This window comes from Chionomys nivalis, chromosome 15, assembly GCF_950005125.1.
Source record: "Chionomys nivalis chromosome 15, mChiNiv1.1, whole genome shotgun sequence".
Classification (NCBI taxonomy): Eukaryota; Metazoa; Chordata; class Mammalia; order Rodentia; family Cricetidae; genus Chionomys; species Chionomys nivalis.
This window is the reverse complement of record NC_080100.1, coordinates 22,061,678-22,088,546: the sequence shown is the minus strand read 5'-3', so window position 1 is coordinate 22,088,546 and position 26,869 is coordinate 22,061,678. Positions and strand designations below refer to the sequence as shown.

Here is a 26,869-nt window from a genome sequence, read left to right as displayed (position 1 = left end):
ATTCCGTCTTCCTCTTAAAAGTTACAATTCAAGCTGGGCGGTGGTGGCGCACGCCTTTAATCCCAGCACTCGGGAGGCAGAGGCAGGCGGATCTCTGGGAGTTCAAGGCCAGCCTGGTCTACAAGAGCTAGTTCCAGGACAGGAACCAAAACCACAGAGAAACCCTGTCTCGAAAAACAAAAACAAAAACAAAACAAAAAAAAAACCAAAAAACAAAAAACAAAACAAAAACAAAACAAAACAAAACAAAAACAAAATTTACAATTCGTGGTATCACTGGCTGAAACGCACTACCCCTCTTGAGCCGCAATCAGATTAGAAGACACGGGGACACTAATAACAGGATCACGACTTTCTTGTCTCCCCTGCATAAGTGTTCATCTTAAAAGTTTATTAACGCAGCCTAGTTAGGGTGAAGGAAGTGACAGAGAGAACGGGCTTCAGAGTTCATCTTTAACAATCTTAAGTTGGAGGATTGTGGAAATGCAACCAACCACACAAGCTTCGTAAATTTCATAAACTTTGCTTCATCCAAAGTACAACTCCCTAGTGGTTGTTAGGTAAACAGACACTGACTAGATACCTTCTCTTTTTAAAAATACTTTCCAAACCCATATTCATGGAATGGGTGCAATAAGGCCTACTGGATTTTCTAATATTCCTAAAACAACCGCTTTTATAGTCATGAAAAAAACTGTACAGCTATGAGAAAGCAGGTTTCCTGCTGTTTTGGTTCCCTTATGTCAACTCAACTTCGTAAGAAGATTAGGTTGAGGTAAGCTACTGTTTCTTTAAAAACAAAAACAAAACACAATAAAAATGTTTAATGATTGTGATTATGTTTAGTTGTGTATGTGGGGTGGGAAGTGTGTACGCGTGAGTACAAGTGCGTGCAGACTCCGGCAGTGGGTGCCAGATCCCCTGGAGCGGCCTGATGTGGGTGGAACTCGGGTTCCTGCAAGGCAGCACGTGCTCTGAACTACCGAGCCATTTCTTCAGACCCTTACTCTTCCTTTTCCCATTTTTTGTAATATACTTCATACCTGGAAAATTTTGGATTTGTAAGGCAGTTACACAGAAGTTAACATTAACAGAATCAGGGTAAAAATACTACTTTTTGACTGTGTTTATAATACATTTGCCAAAATGGAGATATTAGCACAATAAATCACCGTTAGCTAAACTGCAGCAGTTCTGTATTCCCCACCACAGGTATCCTTTTTGTCTTTACACGAGGAGGATGATCTGAGTCTTAACACACGAGGCAAATACAACCACTGAGCCAAGTCCCTGGGTTCTGTTTTTTTTTTTTTTATTTTTTTTTATTTTTATTTTATTTTATTTTTTTAAGGCAGGGTTGCATTTTACAAAGCTCAGGCTAGGTAGGCATGAATCTTCCATATACTGGGTTGGCACTGAACTTCTGATCTCTATGCCTCTACCCCCTTTAGCTGGGTACTTCAGGTACCACCACATTTGTCTCAATTAATGTATTTTTTTCTAACCTAGTGTCTAATACAGGATGCTTTATTTCATGTAGAGAATTACATGAGATGAGGGCTACCAACCAGAAGGAAGTAATTTATGCCACTGTCATTTTGGTTTTGGCTGGAGAGATGGCTCAGGAGTTAAGGGCAGCTGCTTAACTTACCAGAGGACGTGGGTTCAATTCCCAGTACCCACAGGTTGTATCAGTGTCTGCAACTTCAGTTCCAGGGGAACCCCTGAGAATGCTAGGATAACAGACCCACGTTACTGTACCCCCTTATGTGCATTCTGGGGATCTGATCTCAGCTCTTCATTCACAAGTATCTTATCCACTGAGTCATCTCCTTAGCCCTTAGCAACTTTAAAGAATAAAACACATTGTGAACTCAAGTCACTGTGTCATTTAATAGAGCTCTTTAATTTCTCCCTCAACATCTCCCCAAATTCTTCAGTCTTTTCAACTCTAAGAACCACCGTTCCACTCTCTTGCTTCGATGAATTAACGATTTTACAAAAACATCATTTATCTCTTATTTAAAATTATTAGTAAATGTGGTTTATTTTTTTCTAAACTTTTTTTTTGTGTTGTCCATGCCAGAAAAAATAATCAAGGGGTTCTTCGTGGTGAAATGTCATGAAATAGTGACTCAAAAGTGTAATCTGTTTTGCACAGTATTGTATAAATTAAAGCAAGGCCATCAGCTATCATAAATACGGTAAGAAAGTTGAACATAGAAAAGGAATACCTTGAAGGGTGCTTCAGCAAAAAATACTGATTCCTTTCCCGAAAGTGGTGTGGAAGTTATTGATCTCGGAGAAGACACATCACTCAACTGAAAGAGAAAAAGAAAGCCACGAATAACGGACGTGTCTTCAAAGCCTGTCTTCCGAGGTGCTGAACAATCCATGGTTTAATCCCTGTGGTTAGATCTAGCAGTAGGTATGGAGAGGTTCATTCAACTCAGGAGTAAAATCCTCAAGGCAGTCCAGCTGCTTCGAGTATTTCTGAACGCTCTCAGAGTGTAACTTCAACTTAATGCTACAATACTAACTGCATCAGTCTTTTAAAATCTATAGATTTCTACTGTGGGTTGGGAACACTAGTAATGGATGTGCTAACATATTTGTAAGTGTCTGACAGATTCAATAGTCCTCCCACTAGCTTATCTTTTTTTATATCCTGTGCTTATCTTGGCAATAAAAGCTATCCTGTTTTTATTTGATATTTCATATTTTTGTACTTGCTCCTCTATGTATGTTGCTATTACGTACTCAGAAAAAAAAACTTTTAATATTAGCCACCCATAAATGTAATAAACAAAAAAGCAAATATTAATATCTTAAGAAACTAACTTCCGGGCAGTGGTGGTGCACGCCTTTAATCCCACCACTCGGGAGGCAGAGGCAGGCGGATCTCTCTGAGTTCGAGGCCAGCCTGGTCTAGAAGAGCTAGTTCCAGGACAGGAACCAAAAAAGCTACGGAGAAATCCTGTCTCGAAAATCCAAAAAAAAAAAAAAAAAACCTAAAATCCGTTACCCTCTAGTTCTTGCTAGCTAGCCATCCCCTCTGCACTCTCTAGAGCTGTTCATATGAGCTAATGACAACCCAAGACCATCTTAAGGAAAAGCCCCAGTCCTAAGACTAAGAAATTTCCTTGAGATTTAAAAAAAAGGATAATGCTAAATTCTAATTTTAAGATAAATGAAACCCACAATATTCCAGCTTAATAACGGACACTGCCATTTTCTCTCTCTCTCTCTCTCTCTCTCTCTGTGTGTGTGTGTGTGTGTGTGTGTGTGTGTGCGTGCATGCATGTGTCCTTCTGGAGCTCTAACCCAGGGGCTCACACATGCTAGGCAAGTATTTATTACTATGCTACACATTCAGCCCCACAGATCGAAACTGAAAGCTACTAAGGGAGATTTGGAATGTGTACTTAGGCGTCAGTATCGCAGCCTCCCTCTGGGCCCAGACACAGAAGGATGGCTTTTGGTTTTGCTTATGGTTCGTCCGCTCTTGATTTTACCTGGGTAGGACTGATAGGAGGTGGTGGAGCTTTGCGTTTTTTTGGAGTTCCACTTCTTTCTGAGCTCATTTTAGAGACGTGATCATGCTGAAAGTTATCACAGCCCACAGAATGGAGGTGGGTTAGTTATGTTAGTAAAGTCGGAGCAAGTAGCTGCAGCAAACACGAGAACAACCTGCTGGCAGCCACACATTCCTAGCTGCATCAAGGTCTGAAACACACTGCCCGCAGGACAATAAGGAGCATGCATTCGCTAAGTTTTCTTCCCAGCAACCCATGCTTTGATGGCAAGAAGGTTTAAAAACCAAACCAAATCAAACGGATTAAGGTGGTGTGTAGAACTGGGAAAGGATGAAGACATGCCTATCAATCACAATGCAGCACCCAGAATGCATTCCGAGTCAACTTTTCCTCTTAATGTAGAGCACTCTGCACCTCTGCGTGGCTCCCATTCACCCACCACCCACCACCCCGCTTTGAAGGAACGAGAGGAAAGGAGAGCTTCATATGCAAAGGTTCCTCATAAGCAACAGCTAGCACATAATAAATCTGCTGTAAAATATCTGCTTTCTATGACTTAGAAACCACAGTGTATAAATAAACAGAAGAGCCAGACATACAGAGAGCCCACAGGCTTTGAGGAAAAAATTCCAGTAAGAAAATGTCTCTCTCGCTACCCTGTGTAACTCCAATGACAGTTTCAAACACTGTAACTAAAATTAAAAGGTTGAATCTCTTATTTTTCACAAATTCGTTAACAATTTTATGGGTATATATATTCACCCATAGGATGTGTTATTTAAAATATTTTCATTTAGTTTCAAGATTTAGTTACATCACAGGTCTGTTATTACTGCACTTCATTAAAAAAAGTATAAAGTACATACTTTTGAGACAATATAATAAAATGGTTAAAAAATATTTGCCACCATGTAACAACTCACTCAAAATTACGTCAGTCTTTTCTTAAGAATTTTCAACCCAGTTTTTAATCACTGCCCTAAGGAACCACAGCATTTATTTTCAATATTTTCATATTGTCACAAGCAAAAATTAAAAAAATATATAGCATCTCATTCCCAAGATAAATACCTGCTTTGGTTTTGTTGGGGTCTTTAAATCTAAAGAGAAAGAGTAAAGAAAAAAAAGACTATGAGAACCATAATGATTCATATCTTTTATAAATTTTGGGTGGATGGATACACACACACACACAAACAACCCACACACAACATTCAACACTTCACCTTTCTTCAAGCATGTATTTAGAAGAATAACAGAACACATCAGATTGCACGAATTCCTTGATCCTTTCGGGGAAAATGAGTGGATAAACTTAAAACAGCATTGGCTGTTTTCTTTTACATACCAGCATCCTGAGAGATTTTTGATAATAGAAGGCTTTGAATTCCTGCGTTCTCTGAGAGTTTGGAATAATATAAGGCATTGTGTCCAAGAGAGTCTACAAGGTTCAGGTCGGCAGCTTTTTTAATTAAGGCTTCCACAGTACTAGCGCTGCCAGCTTCACAAGCAATCATGAGAGCAGTTCTAGAGAAGAAAAGAGACGTTCGGTTGGAATGCTTTCCCCAGACACGTTTGTCTTGAAAACAAGGAAAGGGGATTAAATACCTTCAGTCATCTGGGGAACGAAGTGGAAAACTGTCAAGATGAAATAAGGTGGTGTTTTTAAAACTTCAGACTAAATCAAAACGTTAAACCATAACTAACCAAACAGCACAGACAGTCTTCCATACTTGGTCTACAATGACAGAATGTCCTATGATTGGTGTAAATACCAAGCTTGTTTTAAAGGCCGATTCTTCCACCTCTAGTATTTTAAAGGATATACATTATTAAAATTATTGCTGTTGTTTTAAAACAGGGTTTCTCTGTATAGCCCTGGTTGTCCTGAAATTTACTCTGTAGACCAGGATGGTCTTGAACTCAGCAATTATCCTGCCTCTGCCTCCTGAGTGCAAACATTAAAGGCATGTGCCACCACACCTGGCTTTAAAATTATTGTTGTTGTTGTTATTATGATTATTATTGTTGTTTTTGAAACAGGGTTTCCCTGTGTAGCTGTGGCTGTCTTGGAACTCACTATGTAGTCCAGGCTGGCCTCAAACTCAGAGATTCACTTGCCTTTACCTCCTGAGTTGCTGGGATTAAAAATGTGTGCCACCACCACCCAGGTTAAAATTATTTTTAAATACACTCAATATATTTATTTTTGTTTTGTTTAGGAGGAAAAATAAAATCGCAGGAAATGGCTTATTCAGTTCAATATTTAATTAGTTTCATTGCAAAGTCTTAGTCAAAACAGATTCTCAATTATCAGGAAGGTAGAAAGTTAAAAAAGGAAACCACTTTACAACATTAAAAAATGGGTATCTCTGAAGTTATGACTTCTGCCTTAACTTGTTGTACCTTCCATTTTTGTCCCTGGAATTGACATCTGCTCCATGATCCAAGAGAAAGTGACAGACCTCACTGTGGCCATTTTGTACTGCAACAAGCAGGGGTATGTTCCCATCCTAGGAGAAAAGCTCAGACTGTAACTCCAATTCTAATACCAGGACTGCAATACCTTGCCCTTCCCACACTGTTCTCATGACTTGTGCCCCTCGGCTACACTTCCATCTGTGGTGAGACTCCATGCCCTCTTAGGGCCACCCTCACACTTCACCGTAAGTCTTTCTTATGCAATTTCACTGACTTTAGCTTTTCTCTAGAAGCCCCGCTATTCCGGTTGCCTGCTCCATTACCTATCACTAGCTCTGCCTGGTAATGTAAGAGAGAACACACACTAAGTGTGCTCAGATGAAAGTAAGTGGGGGCTAGAGAAATGGCTCAGTGGTTAAGGGCAGGTGCTGCTCATGTTGAAGCCCTGAGTATGATCCCCTGCACCAACATGTAGGAAAGAAAGACCTGACTTGCTCAATATGTCCTCAAATTTCATGCATGCTGCACCCACCCCTCCCCCCCAATAAAAAACTTTAAAGGTTAAAGTAAAATTACTGGGGTGGAGAGACGGCTGAGGGTAAGAGTGCTTGCTGCTTTTCCAGAGTATCCAGCTCATAACCAACCACCTACAAATCCAGTTCCTGGGACCTGATGCTCTCTGACCTCTGCAGGCACCAGGCACGCATGTGGTGCACACACATGTGTGGGCAAAACACTTTCATATATAAAATAAATAAATAAATAAAACACCCCAAGCCAAAACAAAGCAATGACAGAAGTATTCCAGACTTTAGAATATGGGGATTTGGGACTAGTTAAATAAAAAAGTATCCTGGGGCCAGGACCCAAGGCTACATATGAAATTCATTTATGTATTTTTTTTCATATAAAAGACCTTGCAGTTTACACATTTCGGCCATGTATATGAAATACAAGTTTCAGGCTGTGGTGTATTGGGGACTTTTGGAATAGAGATGTTTAACCCTATACTGAGGTTCAGAAAGTGTACGTGTATTTGCTTGATGGGGGCAAGAACATACAAGTCAATTTTCATGCTATAGCAAGTCATTAAACTCTGGAACCACATGCCACAAGCACATATATGTATTCTTGTGATAGGCCAGTAGAGTTACAAAGACTAAAAGTTCTCTTCAGAGTTGGAAAATTATACTAAGTATCATCCAAGGTGATACTATGAAAAAAAAAGAAAGAAAGAAAAACAACAGAATTTCTAATTAGGTATCTCTGAAGTTCACACGGATTCTCAACTCGAGAAGATGTAGACTCACTTTGGTGACAAATCTACAGACGTCTGTAGGAGGGGCTTTCTAAATGAGGTGAGCTGTGTTAGGAAGACCCACTGTAACAGCCAGAATGGAAGAAAGCAAGTTGAGAAACAGCATCCGTTCCCCTTAGTTTCTTGACTCCAAAGGCGGTGGAACTAGCTCCCTCAAGTCCCTGCTGTTCTGACTTCCCCGCCATGATGGTCTGCACCTTCAAGGTGAGAGACGAAATGAACCCCTCCTTTTTTAAACTGCTGTTGTCCGATACTTTGTTGCGACAACAAGACAAGCAACATACAAAATGTTCTATTTTTATAAACTGAGACACGAAGTTTTATTCACATTTGGGTTAATGGTAGAACACAAAAATATACTTAGGATAGACATAAGATTATTTTGCCAAAAAGTAAAAAATTCTTGTTGTAAAGAAATAGAATTTTAGCAAATACTAAGGTCTTTAAGGTCTCGCTAGAAACCTGCACCCCATTCTCTCAGCATCCACACGGTACCTACCGCGTCCTTAAGGTTTATGGGGCTCTTGTGTTCGCAGAGGACCTGCACAGCTTGAAGGCATCCCTGTGCCGCTGAGGAAGGAAAAACACAAGCCGTCACAGACAACCCAGACAACCACTTCTAGGAAGGAAGAGCTCACTCTCTGGCCAGCGGATGAACAGCACAGAAGAGAAAGGCTACGCCACAGGGGTGCAAAAACACTCGCTTCATTTCAGCGTTAGCCAAAGCTACAGCCACCGACTCCCAGTACCTGGAGGCAAGCATTTGATTTAGCTTCTCACAGGACTTGGCTTTTCTACAACTAGAAATAAAATTAATAAATAAAATTAATTATATATTCGATCACCCCCGTGAATTTTTAGTATTAACATCTGTCACTTGAAGCTGTGACAAACAGTAAAACCAAAGGTAAACAAATATAACTGGTCTTCATTGTGATCCCCAAACAAACAACCAGACAAACAAAAAGCAGTGTCTTCTAGTCCTGAAATCCACAACTGCTCATTACTACTTTAAAAAGGAACTTTAAGTTGATTTAAAAATCTATACACATATGTACGCACACATGTGCACGTGGACTTCGTACTAGAGCTTAAAACCAGAGCCTTGCACATGCTAAGCAGGCCCTTCATTACTGAGCTTACTCGCAGCCTGAGCTGAATATATTAGCCACAGTACTGGCTGCATGGCAGCAAACCAACAGTAGGGGGGCTCCTTAGTAAATCTGTGTGTGGCTTACAAACGGAGTGAAACCTTCTGGGAGCTACAAAAATCAGTCCCATGAACAGAACAGCAAGGCGAGTGACAAGGGAAGTCTCCTAGAGTAAAACAGACAAATAGGAAAAAGCACGGTACCTGCGTAGTGTAAAGGCGTTTTCCCAGAGTTGTCAGTACTGTCAGCTGGGCTTTTGTACTGCGAGAGAAAAATAAGTATCTTAAAGTAACTGCACAAATACCATCGAGTCCAGCCTTTCCCTTCAAGCATTCGGAAGGGCATACACGTGTGTAAATCCTACCTTCTGAGCTCCTTGGCCCTATAGTCCTCGGTGAGGAAGACGACACATACCCAAACAATCAGGAGAGCAACTATGGTCACCCCATTGCAGATACAGCCATTCACTCCTCCCTGACGTCATCTCTTCAGCCCCACTGGCTAACACACACGCTCTATGAGCTCCTGTGTAGATCTTGTATTTTCCCATTTCCTCTGTCTCCTCTTCTAAAACCAGCTTTCTCCGAGTCAACTACACAGTCCCTGTTTCCCTGCCTCCCTTTCACTCCTGAACCCACTGACGGCAGATAATCTGCACCTCAGGATTCCACAGTGATGGCCCAAGTCAAGGTCACCAGGAGTCTTGTAGTTCCCACATATCTGTCCTATGACGGCTCTTTCCCCAGATTTCCCCTTCTTCCTCCTGAGGCTCTAAGTGTGGTTCAGCCTCTTGTCGCTTCCCCCCACTACCTGACCAGCCCCCTCCTCTAACAAACACACAGTCTCACACTTGTCGTTGCCATTCCCCGAAGCTCATTTCCTAGTACTCCCATCTGTACCTACATTCAGATGTCAGTGACCCAACAACAGCAGTGAGTGTTACACAGGTATTGTGTACCAGGCTCTGAATCAAAACGTGCTTTAAGTCTGCTCACAACCCAAGCTGGATGACTATCCCTGCAGTCATCTTCAATGGGTGATCTGGGATGCCCCTCTGTATGCTGTGAACACCATTGGTTAATAAAGAAACTGTCCTAGGCCTGCGCAGGACAGAATATAGGTAGGCAAGGAAAACTAAACTGAATGCTGGGAGAAAGAAGGCGGAGTCAGTGAGAAGCCATGTAGCCCCTCTGGAGACAGACGCCAGAACTTTACCCAGTAATTCACAGCCTTGTGGCAATACACAGATCAATGGAGATGGGTTAGTTTAGGATATATGAGTTAGCCAGAAATACGCTTAAACTATTGGCCAAACAGTATTGTAAATAATATGGTTTCTGTGTGATTGTTTCAGGGCTGAGCAGCCAAGAACAAACAAGCAGCCTCCTACAAGTGGAAACTGAGATATAAGTAAATTAATGAATTGCTAGAATTATGGCAGTGGTGAAGCCAGAATGTGGACCTGCTGGAGCCTGGATACTTATTCATATACAAGTATCACCTGTGAGTGCCCAGGCTTGAGACCCCACTGCACCTGCCCGACACCTCTGGCGTGATCCCTCATAAGCACCCGAAAGGCAAGTTTTCCACTCCTCCATGCCCAGCTTGTTCCTCCCTGAGTCTTTAGGATCTCTGTGACCACCACTGGCTATTTACCCAATGAAATAGAAACTGAATTAACTTTGATTTCTTCTCCTCCTTTTCCTCCTCTAAGCTCTTACCCCCCACATCCTTTCTCCAAATCACAAATGAGAGACACCTTCTTCTCTTTCTCATTATCTCCATCCTAGCCCAGGCAGCATTTTCTCTCGTGAACAGTTAGTCTAGCCTCCAATGGGTCTTCTCGATTTGTTTCTTCCCATCTTAATCCTCTTCTCTACCCAAAAGAACCATCCTATAAAACTGTATGTTACTGTTTGCCCTTCACAATTCCACAGAGGACTTAGCATTATTTAGCTTGCACTTCTTGACATACTGGGCCCTGTATTTTGTGCCACATTTTCTCACGCCTTTGCCTCAGACTCACTCACTGGCTTTCTCCCCACCCTGGCCAATCCCTTGCCTACCCGCACCCTGTGTCTGGCTGTTCTGGTTGGAATGTGTTCCACTGGTTCTCTGCACACTGGAGATCTCAGCTTAAACATCACCTTCTCTTGAGGGCTTCCCTAGAAACCACCACTTTCCGTCTTAGTGCCCTGGAATTTGTAACACACGTTTCTTTCCTTATGAATCAGACTGTGCACTGCACAAAGCCAGCAACTGCACTGCTTGCTGGTAGATACTTATTGCTTAGCGCCATGCATCATACCCTGATATAAGGGAGGACAGGAGGACTTACACAAAGAAGGGAGAGATGTCATTTGAAATTGCAGGACTCCACAGCTTTCTTTTGTGCTAACCACCTTAAGAAGCTAGGAGTTGAAAATGGTGGCAGCCGGAGGGCAGAAATATCTTCAACAAACAGACAGGGCTAAGAGACCAATGCACAGGGTACAAGAGCAAGGGGTTCAGAGAGGACACTAGAGGCAGCGGGGCTTGCTGGGATGAGGAGAGCAGGAGACAAGGGGCTCTCATCTGTACACAGCCTGATTCGCAAAGGGGTGAACAAGTGCTGGAGAGGGCTGCCATGCAAGTCCAGCAGGAGGCCATGGAAAGCAGAATTCTTGACAATAATCTACAAAGAACAACTCCATTTGGATGAAGTGCAGGCCAGGGGAAGTAAGAACAAGCTCCCTGAGAGTGAAACGCTTCCTCTGCTGTGGTTAGGAGAAAGGAGATCCAGTTACTACTTACCAAGGCTTTGGCCTAATTTTAGAACAGCACAAGGAACTGTTTAAAGGCTTCAAAGATTTCAGAGAAAAACCAAAGCATTTGCATAACCAGATATAAAATGACATTAGAGGGTAGAATATCTGGTCCTAGCCCACAAGGACTCTGGGCCTGTCAGGTTAAATCTTCCTTAAAATCAGAGCCAGATGCACGGGCCAGAGTGGAATGGGAATTTAAAACATATTTTTAAAAAGTGAAGTAGGGCCCAGGGTGGAGAGAGGAAGGGTACCCTAGCCAAGTGAGTCATATTCCGCCTTTATCCTGAGGACCTGGTCCTGCAGAAGGCAAGGAAGAAAAGCTCCATGTTAACTGGTCAAGGGCAACTCTCTGAAGTCAACAACACAAACACAGATAGATTTTTCTTGAGTTTGGCTTTAAAGACCCGTGAAGGTTAAATATTCCCGGGATGGGCAGTAGCGGGCATCATGCAGGGTGAGACAAGGAACTGTGCAACCAATGCTGCAAGTTGATGAATGCGACCATGATCTGACTCGAGAATTTCAAAGCCAAATGAAAGCAAGATGCTGGGGCTCCAAGAGTGCTTGTGAAGGCAGGACAACAGCTTGACAGGACAGACAGTTCTCCACACACTTATTTTATTGCTCCATGCGGTTTCTGAAAACAGCCAGCTTGCGTTTTGACTGGCAACAGCTGAACATTACTGTACGGCTGCTATTGGGGGGTTCATGAAATACGTATTTTTACAGATTTACAGAGGTCATCCCCTTAGGGGATCATTATCAACTTCCTGGCAAAGTCAGCAAACCAGGAAGTTGGATAAAAATTATAAACAAGAATAAAACCGAGCACTTAAGCGAGGACCAAGAACTGACTAAAAGCTCATCAAGTTACGGACCAAGGGATAATGGCTGAAACTGTTAATCCAGAAGGGACTGCACACCATGAGCAATTTCCAGAGCGCACAGGACACCACAAAGTCTGCGAGCCAGAGGTCATCACAGTTTGGGAAAGAGGAACTGAATCAGGAGGTAATAAGGCCGGTCCCAGGGAGACATTCCAATTTCTCGTGACGAGCAACTTTTCTAAGTAGCTATGGAAACAGCCTTATTATTGGCTGTTCTTTACAAATGGGCTGCAGGACCGTATTAGCAGGTATGTACTGAGAAGAGGGGTTTCTCCTTTTACAGATAGGGTTACCTTTAAATTATAAATAAATAAATAAATAAATAAATAAATAAATAAAGTGATACACCTATGAGTTACCTGCTTACCTGAAGGAGCTTCTTGATGTACTCTGGGTGACCGTTCTTGGCTGCGATATGTAACGCACTGTGACCTAAATGGATTAAAAGGTAAAAACTGGGGAAACATTCACACAAAACAACTTTTATTTTCTTTTACGTTAGCTTGCAAATAAACTGGTTTCCTGCGAGCATCTCCACGCACCTTAATTTTGGCTGATCCCCCCAGGCCTGCTCTTCTCCTCATCTCTCCACCCCACTCTGTTCTTAGGCCCCCCACCCTACTCCTCATCTCTCCACCCCACTCTGGTCTTAGACCCCCCACCCTACTTTTCCCCATTTTACTTTCATGTCCTGTGTTCTAGCCCCCTTCCAACCCCCTTCCTTACGGCTGATGCCCCCCTCTGGTTTCATGACCATTAGCAGCCGGAATGCGCACGTGAGAGCATGCAGGGTTTGCCTTTCTGAACCTGGGCTACCTCGATACAGTATTTTCCAATCTACTCATTTTCCTGCACACTTCATGGTTTCATAGAATTCCATTGTGTATATGCAGAACAGTTTCATTATCCTTTCCTCTGTTGATGGATGCTTTAGGCTGACTCAGCTTCCTTGCTATTGTGACTAGAGAAGCAACAGGCAGGGATGCGGTAAGTTTCTCTGTGGTAAGTCTCTGGGTCTATGCTCAGGAGCAGTAGGTATGGTAGGTGACATTGTACTTATTTCTTGTTTGGAAGTCTCCACACCGATTTCCATAGTAGCTGCACAAGTCTACGTTCCCACTAGCAGTCAAATGAGTTCCTCTTCCCCTAGCTTTCATTGTCCTTTATAATTCAAATGGATCAAAGACTTTAATTTAAAACATGAACAGCTGACATTGTTCCAATGGAGCGCAGGGATAAACACAAAGCTAAAAGCACAGACAAGAACTTTCTGAATAGCACATGCTTCCTACATAGCATCTAACTGCTGTGCCAAAGACAGGAGGAACAAAGTCTCCCGCACAGCAGGACGATTCCTCTAGAGATTAAGGTCCCACATTCTTTAGAGACCACAGATAACATTGAGAGGCTCCAACCACCATTTCCTGCAGGTTCCATTCAGCTCTGGTCAGGACTGCACAGTGCTGCATTTAGCTGGCATGTGTGTGCGCAAAATGCCCATGTCCACAACTGTGACTTCAAACTAGAATACCTCAGGCCTAGAAACCAGAAAAGACAGTCCACAAGCTAGCAGACAATATTCCAGAAACCCAAATACTTACATCCTATGTTTGGCCCCTCATTTCCCTCTCTACAAAATGCATTCAACCCTGAATGAATGCTAGCCAAGGTTTTCAGATGTTTACAAACCCTTATTCAGGAATTCATAGACAGGTAACTTCAAGAAACCCTAAGCTGCTACCCAACTGCCCAGTGCTAAATGAACCTCCCCACCAGGGCCTCTACAACTGCTGTATGTTTAGCCCAAATTTCCTTCCCCTCCAACAGCCACACGGTTTGTTCTCTCATCTTCAGGTGCAACTTAAAGACTGCCTTTTAAACGAGGTCCTTCCTGGGGTAGGGATGTAGCCCAGTTAGTAGCCTAAGTGCACACGATGCCCCAGGTTCAATACCTATCATAGCACAAATGTGGTATTGTGATAACAGCACCCAGATCAGACGTTCAAGGTCATACCTGGCTAAACGGTTGGAGACTACCTTGGGATACATGAGACCTTATCATAAAAAAGAGGCCTTTTTTTTTCTTTTTCTTTTTGTCCTACCCATTACATATTCCATTTCCTCTTTAACTCCTTTTACACTGGTTTTCTGCATCATTTCTTCATTCTTCATGATGTCTCATATCTTATAGCACTCTGTTCTCAGCTCTAGTCAAGACATATACTACTGATACGACACACACACATGCGTGCACGCGCACGCGCGCACACACACACACACACACACACACACACCTGCTGGTTAACTGGACCCCTGGCCCTGCAGTTCTATCTTCCTCCCTACTGAATTCCTAGCTCCTACAACACTGCTGGAACAGCTGGTTCTCAACATAGTCCAGTCATTTTGAATTAAAGGCTATGCTCATTTCAATGTCTGTAATGAGTGGCTCAATATGCCTAAGAAAGCCTTAAATCTTGTCTTTCCCAACCTGCTTGGCCAACATATCCCCAAGGTAACATTCACAAGCAGCCTTTATTTTGGGACTTGCTTCAAACCCAATTTCAACCTCAGCACTATGGATGTTTTTGGCTGGATAACTGCGGTAGGTGATCATTCTGCTAACTCTACTAACCTGTCACTCTGCCTCCCTGGTCCCCACCCAGGAGAAGTCTACTTATGACAATCAAAACAATCACCAGGCATTGCAAAATGTCCTCTAGCATCGATACCTAAGATTTTAGGAAGAGCAATTTCTTTTACATGATGGCCCAGTTCCACAATGCCATTTTTTCCTTTTGATTAGTCTTCAGTTAGCACTGACTAGAATTTACTAGAGAATAACATGGCTAGGAAACACCTTAAAGATCAGAGGGTCAGGAGAGCCTCATGGGAGCCACACAAAATGCATCCCAATCTCAAAAGAACAGACCTCTCTACTCTGCAAAAGATACCCTGGGATGTTAAGGGCATGTGTGGAGGACATTTTAGTTGGTGTGGGATAATGAGGTAGAAATCCCTCAACCTTCTCTTGAAAAGATGAGGGAGGAGAGACCCTTGAAAGTGGGAAACTAAGATTTCCCCTTTCCTCTTCTGTTTCATGTACAGGATAACCCTCTGTTTCAGAATTAAATGAAGCCCAAGAACCAGAGTTCATTATACTGTGCATTTAACAGGCTTTGGCGGTCAGCTTGGCCTCTTCAGACATCATTCATACACCACTGTTGCTAAGGACAAGCACATTTTTAATTTTAAACAAATGCCTTACAAATGAACTTCTGGAACATGTCCTGATTGTAAACTACAGACTGTTTATACTGCGCATGTAAGGCAGTAACTGCTGTCTACCCTGGGAAGAGAAACTATTCTACACAAACACCACTCAGACAAAGTCGCAGTTGTCCAAAGACAACATGGTAGGAACACTCAGGCAACATACCATAACTAAGTATCAGGCTTTCCTTTCTCTCTGTGTTCGGGTCATACCTAGAAGTGAGTGACTGATGTCTGGAGAAGCAAACTTCATCCACTCCCCTTTGATGTGTGCCCGTAGAAGAGCATTCTTCACAGTATTTGGTCTCGATATCCAAATCGCAAATCACTCCCAGACACCACCCTACTGACAGCAAGATGTCTCTCACTGCTAACATTAAAACAAATTTCTCTCTCCAAATACAAATTCTCCTAGACAGAATATGTGATTTATGGCGGAAGCCCACTGGAAGGAGACGATGCATACTCCTGGCTCCCAGACAGACAGCCATGGATCTGTCTGGCTGTCAGGGAACAACTTCCCTTTAGACAAATATCAAGGACAACCATAATTCATGTTCACTCTAGCAGATCTTTGCTCACAAACATAAAGACTAGTGTTAATTAAAAACCAAGAGCCCCAGATGCCAGTGATCCAATATTGAAAGGACTCTAAGTATCTGCTGACCTACATGATCATGCCTTACTAGATTATTACTAGAGGAAATGGGGGGACACCTAGTTAGCAGGGTCCTGTGATGTGTGGTCACACGGCACAAGTGCCTGTGTCATTTCTTCAACACCTGGAAACACTTATATAAATATTGAAGAAATAAGACGACATGATATTCAACTAGATATGCCTTCAAATATTTTCTTAAAGGTCAGTTTCAAAATGCAGACTATATTTCTACAATAAAGTCACAAGTTTAGTTGGTCATTATTTACAATTTTACATATGTATAAGTGACATTTTTAAGAAGTCCTTGTCTTCAGGTGAATTTTTAACCGCTGAAACACAAGTGCGGTCACCTCGATACACTCCCAGAGAGAAAGCAGACCAGAAAATATTTGTTTACGGTAACGCTATTCTTAGAATTATGAGACTGTCCCTGTGCCCCATCTTTAAAGTGCAATATATATCCAAGGCCACTTCTGAGTGTCATCTTCTGGAGTGTTTTCAGGGCCAGGTATGCTGATCCTTGTCTCGTGACCTCTCATGGCCTCTCCACACGCATGCATTAGCAGTAAGTCAAACATCACAAGTCAGGCCGTTTTTGTTTTTCTTTATCTGAAGTTAAACTACATGTATTGATCCTGATGTGCAGCTGTCAGGATGAATCATCATCTAAAATGTGAATATTATCTTTTCTGTTTTCTTTTTTGGGTTGGGGGAGTCTCACTATCTATGAGTCTGGCAATTATAGAACTCATTATGTGGACCAGGGTGGCCTTGATCTCACAGAGATGTGCCTGCCTCTGTTCCCCAAATGCTGGCATTAAAAGCCTACACCAATACATCCAGCATTAGCTTTTCTACTTTCATAAGGTGTCAATTGTGATTGGGATTAGTGTGTCTAATATAACGAAAGGTCACTCATAAATTTAAAAACAAACACAAGCAAGCAAACAAAAATAAAACAAGTATCCTGGCAACCGTAGATGCTAGCAAAGTGGGAGGACTCACAAATTTGAGCCCTCTAAGGACTCCCTGTGTTTCAACACTTAGGTGGGTGGAGTAAACAGAAGAGAATGCTGGGAGAAAGAAGTCGAGTCAGGAGTCGCCATGATTCTCCCACTCCAGACAGACGCAGGTTAAGATCTTTCCTGGTAAGCCAGCTCATGGTGCTACACAGAATATTAGAAATGGGTTAGATCAATATGTAAGAGCTAGCCAATAAGAGGCTGAAACTAATGGGCTAGGCAGTGTTTAAAAGAATACAGTTTCCGTGTAATTATTTTGGGGCATAAGCCATGTGGGCGGCCGGGTGCTGGGGACGCAGCCCCGCCGCTCATATTACAACATCCCTCTCTTCTAAATATCCTTTCTGACTTAAGAATTTTCACAAGGAAAAGCACCCCAAGAGATTAGCAAATATTTAGGGTTATTAGTACTATAAGACACACAAATCACTCTTTAGCCTTTGCTTCTGCCTCTTGCAAAACCTCTGTGTTTCAACTAAGCACATTACCGTCTAGAATCTGCATGATGAAGGCAGATTGTGGTCACAGTCCAAGTGGTACCCAGTGAGGTCTGAGGGCATCCGATGCATGGCATATGAGCTGCACCTCCCTTTCCCATGCTGTTCCTGGGATGCGGTTCCTTGGGATGCAGTAACCTCAAACCTGGGTGACTGGAGCCACATCAGGACTCGGTGGGTCATCAAAAAAAGAAAGACATGAAATTGGAAGGAGGCATGCTGGGAAGTTGGGGGAGGGGCATGGGTGCATATGCTCATATTTCATTGTATATGGATATAAAATTCTCAGTAAAAAAGAAGAAAAGCTCACGTTGGTGCTGGAATAAAGAATGGAAAGCTCTGGTCCTCATGGTGTAGAGGAAGGCCGTCACATTGGCCTAGCACTGTCAACTAAGAAAGACGAACTTCTGGTGCATTAGCCACTTTTGCTCTGAATTGTGCCGCACTGTCCCTGTGTATATGCATGTTAACAGGGAGAGTCTGAAGGCACATATTCCAGCTATCTAGAATAACAGCCAGTTTTTCTCTCCAGTCTTCTAGTATATGTTTTCATTTCCTTCTGTCTCCTACTTTGGCATACAGATAATAACAACAACAATCACAAAGAATCAGCAAAACAAAACAAAATCCCCAAACCCTAGGCATTGCCTTTGTTATCTTCTCAGAGTGTCTGATACACAGAGAGAATGCCCAAATATCCCATAAGGGAAGAACAAGACCACGTAAGAAACAAAGCATCCAGGATGGGTACCGTGGGCGCAGTCAGAGAAGGCTGAACTCCTTACCTAAGCGTTATACGCTGCTTGGCAAACAGCAATTAAAGACAGGGTGGGGGGCAAGCAAAACAAAGACACGGGTCTTCCCTATGTCCAAGGCGTTTGGGTTGCTTGTTCTATTTTTTTTTTAATATTTATTATTTATTTATTATGTATACAATATTCTGTCTGTGTGTGTGCCTGCAGGCCAGAAGAGGGCACCAGACCTCATTACAGATGGTTGTGAACCACCATGTGGTTGCTGGGAATTGAACTCAGGACCTTTGGAAGAGCAGTCAGTGCTCTTAACCGCTGAGCCATCTCTCCAGCCCCCGGGTTGCTTGTTCTAATTTTTAAGCACAAGCACTTGGTGTAGACACTGTTAAACCTTTTTAGTTCTTTACCCTTGTTGTCTGAGTCAGAATCTCACCAGTAGTAGCCCAGGCTAGCCTCACATTTGCCCACCCTTCTACCTTAGCAGGTAGTGCCACCACATCTGCCCCAAATCTTTTCCTTCTGTTGTGGTTTTTCTGTTTGTTTGTTTTGTTTTTGCCTTTAAGATTTGAAGCTCATTAACAGCCTACTAGTAAAGAAGAACAAAAAGTCAAGCCCCCCGAGTCACCATGAAACAGTAGCTAGCTACAACGAGCTTTCTATGATTTTATACCACAAGCATTTGCCTGCTGCTGCTGAGCCACCAAGGGTGACCCTCTCACTGAAGCCAGCTAAGCTATCTAAAGTATGCAGTCACCTGCTGACAGTGTCTAGAAGATTCCCTGTGAGACTTCCAGAAGAATTTTATGAATTCCAAGCATCTCATATAGAAGCATAATTTAAAAGATAGATTAAAAGATTCCTTGCCTCTAAAGGTTGTCTACTCAATAGTTTAAAAAATAGGAAAAAAATTACAATTTGATCATCGTAAGATCGTGTGAATAAAAAGAACAGAGCGTTCCAGTGAGATACATTCTGAAAGGAGGACCCTCCCACTGCTGAAAAAGCCCCCCAGGGGCCCTGCATGGGCTCACACCTGTAAACTTAGAGTTCAAGGGCAGAGGCAGGAGAAATACTTAAAGTTTATGTATGACTGTCTATGTAGTGAATTCCAGGCCAGCTGGGATAGTGACAATGGTGAGGATATGATGATGATGATAATGATATGAAGATGATGGTGATATAATACACACACACACACATACACACACATATATTTAATATAGCAGTGTAGGCATTTGAGTAACAGGTTTTTATATCGAGTCTCATCAGGTTTCCATATTGAAGGCTAAACATCTCAGTAACACTGAGTGATATTTAAGGTGAGTTTACTGAAAATATCCTGTCAAAGCTGGAGGCACAGAGGTGGGTGATCTTTGGGGTTGAAGGCTAGGCTAGCCAGAATAGCCCATTCAACAGGCTTCGGGCCAAGGAGAAACCGTGACTCAAAACACAGTGAATAACACCTGCGGAATGATATCAGAGGTTGGTCTGTGGTTTCCACACGCACGCACACACACACAAACACACAAGTGCACCTGCAAACATATGAACATGAACACACACAACACACACACACAAGTGCACCCACAAACATGAACATGCACACATACACACACACATCAGGCACACACAAAATATACCTGCAAGCATATGAATATGAACACACATACACACAACACACATGCACACAAGTGCACCAGCAACTTATGAACATGAATACACACACACACACACACACACAAGTACACTTGCCAACATGAATAGGAATACACACCCCACACCCACAAAAGGCAGGACAGAATTCTATAATGTAATTTGAGATAATCAGAAGTGTTAGGGAGAGCATGTTTTTGCTGTTGTTTGTTTGAAGGAACACACTATTTCTTCCTTCTTGTAGGAGTAGAAGCAATGGTTATTCTCGTCACATATTTTTGTACTTTCCTATCATGAACATTTATTAAAGGAGCTTATTTCTCTCTTTAATGTGAGGAGAGATGACACGTGATGTTTGGCCACGATGGAATAACAGAAGCACAGGACAGCGGGTCCATTCACTCTAGCCTAGTTCTTAACACTGCAGTTTTCTTCGAGAGTAAACCCCCTCGCTGATGTTACTGGAGGCATGCTGCTCACTCACATTTGCACTAGATGATGTGGGATAACTTTAAAAATACTGACAGTGTGCTTTAAAATAAACAAAAGAGCTGGGTCCTGAGATTAAAGATGCCATTTTCTCCTCAAAACAGTCACGTTCAGGAAGTCATTTATCCTTCTACTAACTGACCTTCCTCATACACTTTTTTTTTTTAATTCTATGTGAAAAATCATTGGGACTTCGAATTTTCTCCAAAATAGCTATATCATTTTGAAACATTATCCTGACTTAATCCCTATTTACTTCCCCAGAAAACAAACACCCACAACTATTCTCAAAGTATCAAGATTTCCAACTACTAAATTACTTCAAAAATAGGAAAAAGAAAAGTCAAACATGCCTCGGACTTTGAAAACCATCCGGAAACATTACGTTTTCAACTTTACTGTGGGTAAGAATAGCCGTATGACACCTGGCTGATCCCCGAGATGGCTGCTCTGAAGAGGCCATTAGGGGAGGGAGTAGAAGGAATTCAGTATAGCTTTGTGAGCGGCCTAGACGAAGACTGCAATTATACCAATTTTATATCCCAGTAAAAACTAATGTAAACCTTTTAGGGGCCAAAGATTTTCAAATGCATCAGACAAATGAAGTCATCAGCTTGAACCTTTCCACATGGCGGACAGAGAACAAATCCTAGGCCAAAGACCCAGGGGCCCGCTGCTGGAGAACAGGGCTACAAACTCAGGCTATCCTGCTTTTCCTTGCATTCGCCTTGCTAATACTTTGCCGGCACCGGCTTCACATTAGAATCACCCGAGAGGCTTTTAGGAAACATCCCTGTGTTAACAACCATAAAACAACCCAGCAAAAGCAGCTTAAGGGAGAAAGGTTCATCTGGCTCACAGTTCCAGGTTCCAGTCTCTGCCGGAAGGAAAGTCACAGCAGCAAGAGCCTGAAGTAGCCATCTGCATATGTCCACATAGCAATGGATGCATGTACATCAGTGCCCAGCTCGCTCTCTCCACTCTTACTCGGTCCATGATCCCGTCTAGGGAACGGTACACTGGTTGGTTCTTCCTCCTTAACATGTCAAGACTAGGCATCATACACATGCCTAGTTTCAGTCTTTCAGGCAATCAATTCTAAATTTTGCCACGCCGACAACATTAACCGTCGCAACAAGTAATATTCTCTCTCCTTCCCCCCTCTCTTTGTACTATTTATTCTTTCTTTCCCCTCCTTCTTTCATCTCTTCCTGGTCCCAGATGACTCTGCAGGCACTGCACTACAGCCAGGGTCAAGAGGAAGCCATCCTTCTGTCCGTACTCTAAGCTAGCTGTGAAATACATTACCAGTAATTCACCACACTTATCAGTTTACATAACGTCAAGAATTAGGAGACATTGATCTATACATACAGTCCTAGAAAATAATATAAAGAGCTGTATTAGAGGAAGAGAAGCATACAGTTTTCAGTTGGCTAGACGCACCGAAGATGAACATACTAACAGAGGCAAACAATGAAGTTTCGTTACTGAATTTTTTTTTCTGTTCCTGGCTTGTCTGCATACTCCATCGTTCACAGTGAATATTTTCCACCTTTGTGACACCTATCCTCACACTGGTTTGTTGATTTAAGAGCTTCAAAACCACATACCGGAAGTATCTTGGGCAGTCACATCCACACCATGCGTAACCATGACCTTGAGACATTCCACGTGTCCTTTTGCGGCAGCAAGGTGGAAACTACAAAGAGAGAAGGAAACACAAATCCTTAGGAGTCATCATCTCAGTATTCATCTCCAACAAAGCTTTACTTCACCACGCACAGTCTCTCATCTGAGCTCCATGGCAACACGCCAAGACCCAAGTGGGCATCACAAGCGGGCATCGTTATTAACCTCACGGTGAAGACTAGGTCTCTCATCTGAACTCCATGGTAACCCTCCAAGACTAAAGTGGGCATCACTGTCAACCTCACAGTGAAGACCAGAGACTCGGGAAGGGTCTGATTGTTTGCTCATTTACACTTTTCCTCGGTACTGGAGCTTGAATCCAGAATGATGTATTACCACTGAGCTACATACCCCCTGCCAATCACTGTCATCTTTTATGAATTGATGTAGCAGGAACTTAATCCTAGGCCTTTCAACTCAAAGACAAGGCTCTTTGAAAAGTGGGATTTACCACTTATCTGTCTCTTTCTCCACCCCGGGCTGAGATTCTAAGTAGAAAGTCATCGCCTTTTTCCCTTCTATCCACTGCTTGCAAATGAAAGCAACTTTCTTAAATAATACATTCTACTAAGTCACACAGTGGTTGGTTCTCGAACAAGCCAAGTACGCTGCTGTTTCATAGGTGAGTAACAAAAGTCAAAGGAAACATTTGCTGAGTGTCTAGTATGTGTCCAACACCTTCCACTTTTAGATCTTTATATCTATGTATCCACTTTCACCATCTCCATCTGTCCATCCCTATAATACCCTTTTAAGGAGAGGTTTATATTTGTAGTTGATGGCAAGAATAACAGGTGCCAACAACAACAAAGTCCCCAACTGGGCTCTAGAACTCAGGGACACTTAAGACTAAATGCTATGTCCACCATCTTTAGAATGCCGTTAAAAGGACTAACAAATACCATTCTACCCATTTGTGCAGGTCCCAGAAAGAGGCACTTCTTCAGGCTGAAGGAGGTGATAGATAACTTCCCTATGCAGTCAGGACCAAAAGCAGAGATGGTCTCCAACATGGGGTGATGACCTCCTCAGCCTCAGCTGTTTGAGAGGCGTGTCCTTGGGATGCTTCCTATTGCAGGACTGCCTCTGGGTTAATGCCCACATAGTGCTTGTATGGTTTGCAGAGCCATCAGAGCCTGGAGTCACAGTCAAGGGTTCAACCCAAGATCTGGATAATTTGAACCCAATCGTGCGGCTGCAGACTTCTCCTTACAGCCAAGTGCAACAAAAGGGCAGATCCATCAAAGGGGGATACATCGGGTCTGACAGTAAATCATCATCTGGAAAACAACAGCTGATTATTTATGTTTGGGCAAAGTGCATTCAGCTTCTCTTGAGCCTCAATTCCCACCACTGCAAAGGTCAAAGCCCATCTAGTCCCAGTCACATTGTTTCAATAACACGACCTATATACAATCTCTTGACCATCAGAGTTCACTCTGTAAGTTACTGACATCTTAGTAAAAATTTACTAATTTGGAAATGTGGTCGCCACATAAGCAGACTCTTGGTGATTCTGCCTATGTATCTGCCTCGAAGGCCTCCCTCATTTGTTCAGGACTGCCTAGGGTGCTTAATTCTATCAATTTACCCTGAAATGGAAGCCTTCTATTTTAACTAGCCGTGGTAGAGTCTGCTGAATGTGGCCCAGACACAGAACTGGTATGTGTAATATAATTAACTAGGCTTGAGGATTTGGAGTCCACACATCTGCCTTAGTACTGAACTCTACTTTCAGAGCCACTGACAACTATGTCCCTAGATTGATAGATTGCTAAGACATGATTAATGAGCTGTTTAATAGCTGCCTTTTTTTCTATGGCTATGGGATGTTCACTTTGCTATATCTTCTATGACCAGAGAACATCAAAATTTCAAGTGTTGAGACAAGAGAATGGAAATCACTCTAATTACACCCAAACTATGAACAGTGTTTGTTACACACACACACACACACACACACACACACACACGCTGATGTGTTTATTGTTGTTTGTTTGTTTGAGGCAGAGGCATGCTACACAGCATACGCTAGCCTCACTCATGACCTTGTTGACTCAGTTTTTCAAGAGCTGGTGGTACATTTGTGTTCAACACCCAGGGTTTGCGCACCAACTTTTCATTAAAGGATAACACGTGTAAAGACAATGGCATATAATTATACATTTGGCTGAGCTTTTGTGAACAGAAGATGCCCTAATTTACTTTATACAACCCAAGGAACACAACAGAGTCAGCCAGTTCTACAGCCCCTCTGAAGCTGTCCTTTGGGCTCTCCATGCGTGGCAGTATTGCATACGGTATCATGGGGGATTTAAACTGCAGACTAATCTGAAATCAGTGCTATTTCATTGATGCATACAGCCAAATAAGCCCGACATAAAAGTCACTGGATGACTTAGATCACAGAGCCTCAAACTGTTACTTGACAGGTCATGATCATTATAAGGAAGAAATAAAGTGTTGAGAAGATAGGCTCGGCTTCCAATTCCACAACAGAAACTCCTCAGACATTGGTTTTACAGGAAAACTCCTGATATAAACCTAAACTGACATCTTTGATGGCTGGCGGAGCCAATCAGTAAAGGATTCACGGACTACATTTTAATACAGCTTGGTTATGAATGTGATTTGTTGGGCTCTATCACATCCATCAGACTTTGGATTATAATTTAGAGTTAAGGTGATTGCTTTCCCCTGTAGTTTGGGGACTTTCTAACAATTCTCCTGCAGAACGTTTGCACCCTGCTTAGTAAAAGAGAATAATAGACATCCCCCCCCCAATTCACTCTGTATTTTACAAAAAGCTTCAATATTTACTGCTCTTAACAGAATACCAAAATTACAAATAATTAGAAACAGCTCACTGCAAGGACAGAAACTCATACCCACATTGTTACACTTCACCACAGAATCACACTTTTAGCTAGTAAAGCCATTCTTAGTCCATGTGATTGAAAATCAAACAAGTCATCATTTCAAGGTACATCTCAAAAAGACTCATTTCTGGGTGTTTCTGTATCTTACAGCCACTCAGAAACTGCTGCTTTAATTTTTAAGTCAGAGCAGGCACATATAGACAGGCCCACATACTGACAGGAAAGGGATGAGCCAGGTTTCTTTGCCCCGAGTTTTTAAATTCATTTAATCTGAGAGGGAAGGAGCTCCCTCAGCATCTTCGTTCCCACCCACAGAGCGTGCATCCTGGGGATCTTGGAGCAAAACTGAACAAACCAGTACATAACCCTGCTCCCAGGGGACAGTACACAACGCTGAGCCCCTCTGTCCCTCTAGATCTGCCCTGGGCTCGTGGTCTGGGGTCTGTGGCACAGAGGAGAGCTATCATGGCCTGTGTCCAATCTGCCCACCTGTTAGCTGTCCTGTCAGAAATAACAGAATTTTTGTGTGAAAGCACTGATAAGGAGTAAGCACACCCCGACAAACGCCACCAGTTATTCCAGCCTCATGGACACAAGACAGGGCAGAGACTGTGACATGTCGCTTCATGAAAGAAATGCAGCGCTCAGAATCTTTATCTGCTACCACTGCTTTGCCAGGGAAGATGGAGGGGGCAGGAGATAAAAGCCGCATGCATTTCCAGATTGGAAGCTCGGAACAAAGTAGTAGACATTCTCAGGCCCCAGAGACCCGCTCGACATCAGCCTTGTCGAAGGCTCACACTTGAGCTACTTATGTTCTGGCACCTTTCAGAAAAGTGACAATCCCCAGAGCAGCACTTGGCAGCAGCGAGACATTAACTGTAGCCTCTGTGAACCAGAAGCAGAGCCGACTTGAACATGACCCTCAAGCCGGGAACACTGGGTTCCACTGGGTGGAAAAGCAAGACTCATAGGTGACAAAGCTTTGATCTGTAGCCGACAGGGAGCATGTTTCCGCTCCTGTGTGGGCACTTTCAGAGGGGGGCGGTCTAGGGTGGACAGGGACCAGCTCCTGTATAGACGGCCCAGGCAGGCACGCACCTGTGCAGTAACCATAGGAACAAGAATGAAGAGTGGCGCAGGTCCCCACCTAATCGCTGATGTCCCTATTGTCCTACGTTATAGAATCCTGGCTATAACGTAAAGCATCTACCTGTAAATAAAGTTTTGCAGATTGGGATGAGTGCGAACCAAAGCAGTAAATTACCTAAAACCTGCACACAAACTCTCTTTTTAACATGCTCTCCTGACGATGCTGATGGGTGTGAGAATGTGCTACCTCCAGAATGAGATACTTTTAACAGTACTATACTTGTATGCTTTTTAAATACTGGTGCTACTATAGTTAAATTCACCCACTGACATATTTACTACAATATATAGTATCCATATGTCAAATACTGTTCTGAGCCCTGAGAAATAGAGAATAAAACAAATTCCCTTCTTATGAAATGCAGCTTTTAGTATGACTCTAAAGGTTACCCAGATTAAAGGAACATTCTGTACCTATCACACACACACACACACACACACACAGACAGAGAGAGACAGACACACACGGAGGTGGGGTGGGAATTTTACAACATTCAGAGACAGTTCTGGTTACTAATAGGGAAGGGGGAGAAGAGGGACCCCAGCTAATGTGCAGAAGACAGAGATAACTGCTAAGAATCCCAGACATCACAAGACAGCTCCTATCTCAAAATACAAGTCCTTCCTGGGTTTAAAAGTGCTGTCCTAAGCCTTTAGATCAACATACGTTTTATCAAAGACT

General features: G+C 42.7%; 1 protein-coding gene across 5 annotated transcripts in view; it reads right to left on the bottom strand.

The window, feature by feature from the left end:
* Positions 1 to 26,869, bottom strand: part of Rai14 (retinoic acid induced 14) — a 161,319-nt gene that overhangs the window by 12,730 nt on the left and 121,720 nt on the right. For 4 of the 5 annotated variants that reach the window (XM_057789855.1, XM_057789853.1, XM_057789852.1 and 1 more), the window contains 9 exons: positions 22,078 to 22,166; positions 12,488 to 12,552; positions 8,630 to 8,687; positions 7,775 to 7,845; positions 5,943 to 6,049; positions 4,885 to 5,063; positions 4,608 to 4,636; positions 3,516 to 3,602; positions 2,235 to 2,321 (listed from right to left, as the gene is read on the bottom strand). In XM_057789855.1, coding sequence (XP_057645838.1) covers positions 2,235 to 2,321; positions 3,516 to 3,602; positions 4,608 to 4,636; positions 4,885 to 5,063; positions 5,943 to 6,049; positions 7,775 to 7,845; positions 8,630 to 8,687; positions 12,488 to 12,552; positions 22,078 to 22,166 — 772 coding nt within the window. The remainder of the gene's footprint in view (positions 1 to 2,234; positions 2,322 to 3,515; positions 3,603 to 4,607; positions 4,637 to 4,884; positions 5,064 to 5,942; positions 6,050 to 7,774; positions 7,846 to 8,629; positions 8,688 to 12,487; positions 12,553 to 22,077; positions 22,167 to 26,869) is intronic. The other variant, XM_057789856.1, reaches the window with a different exon arrangement.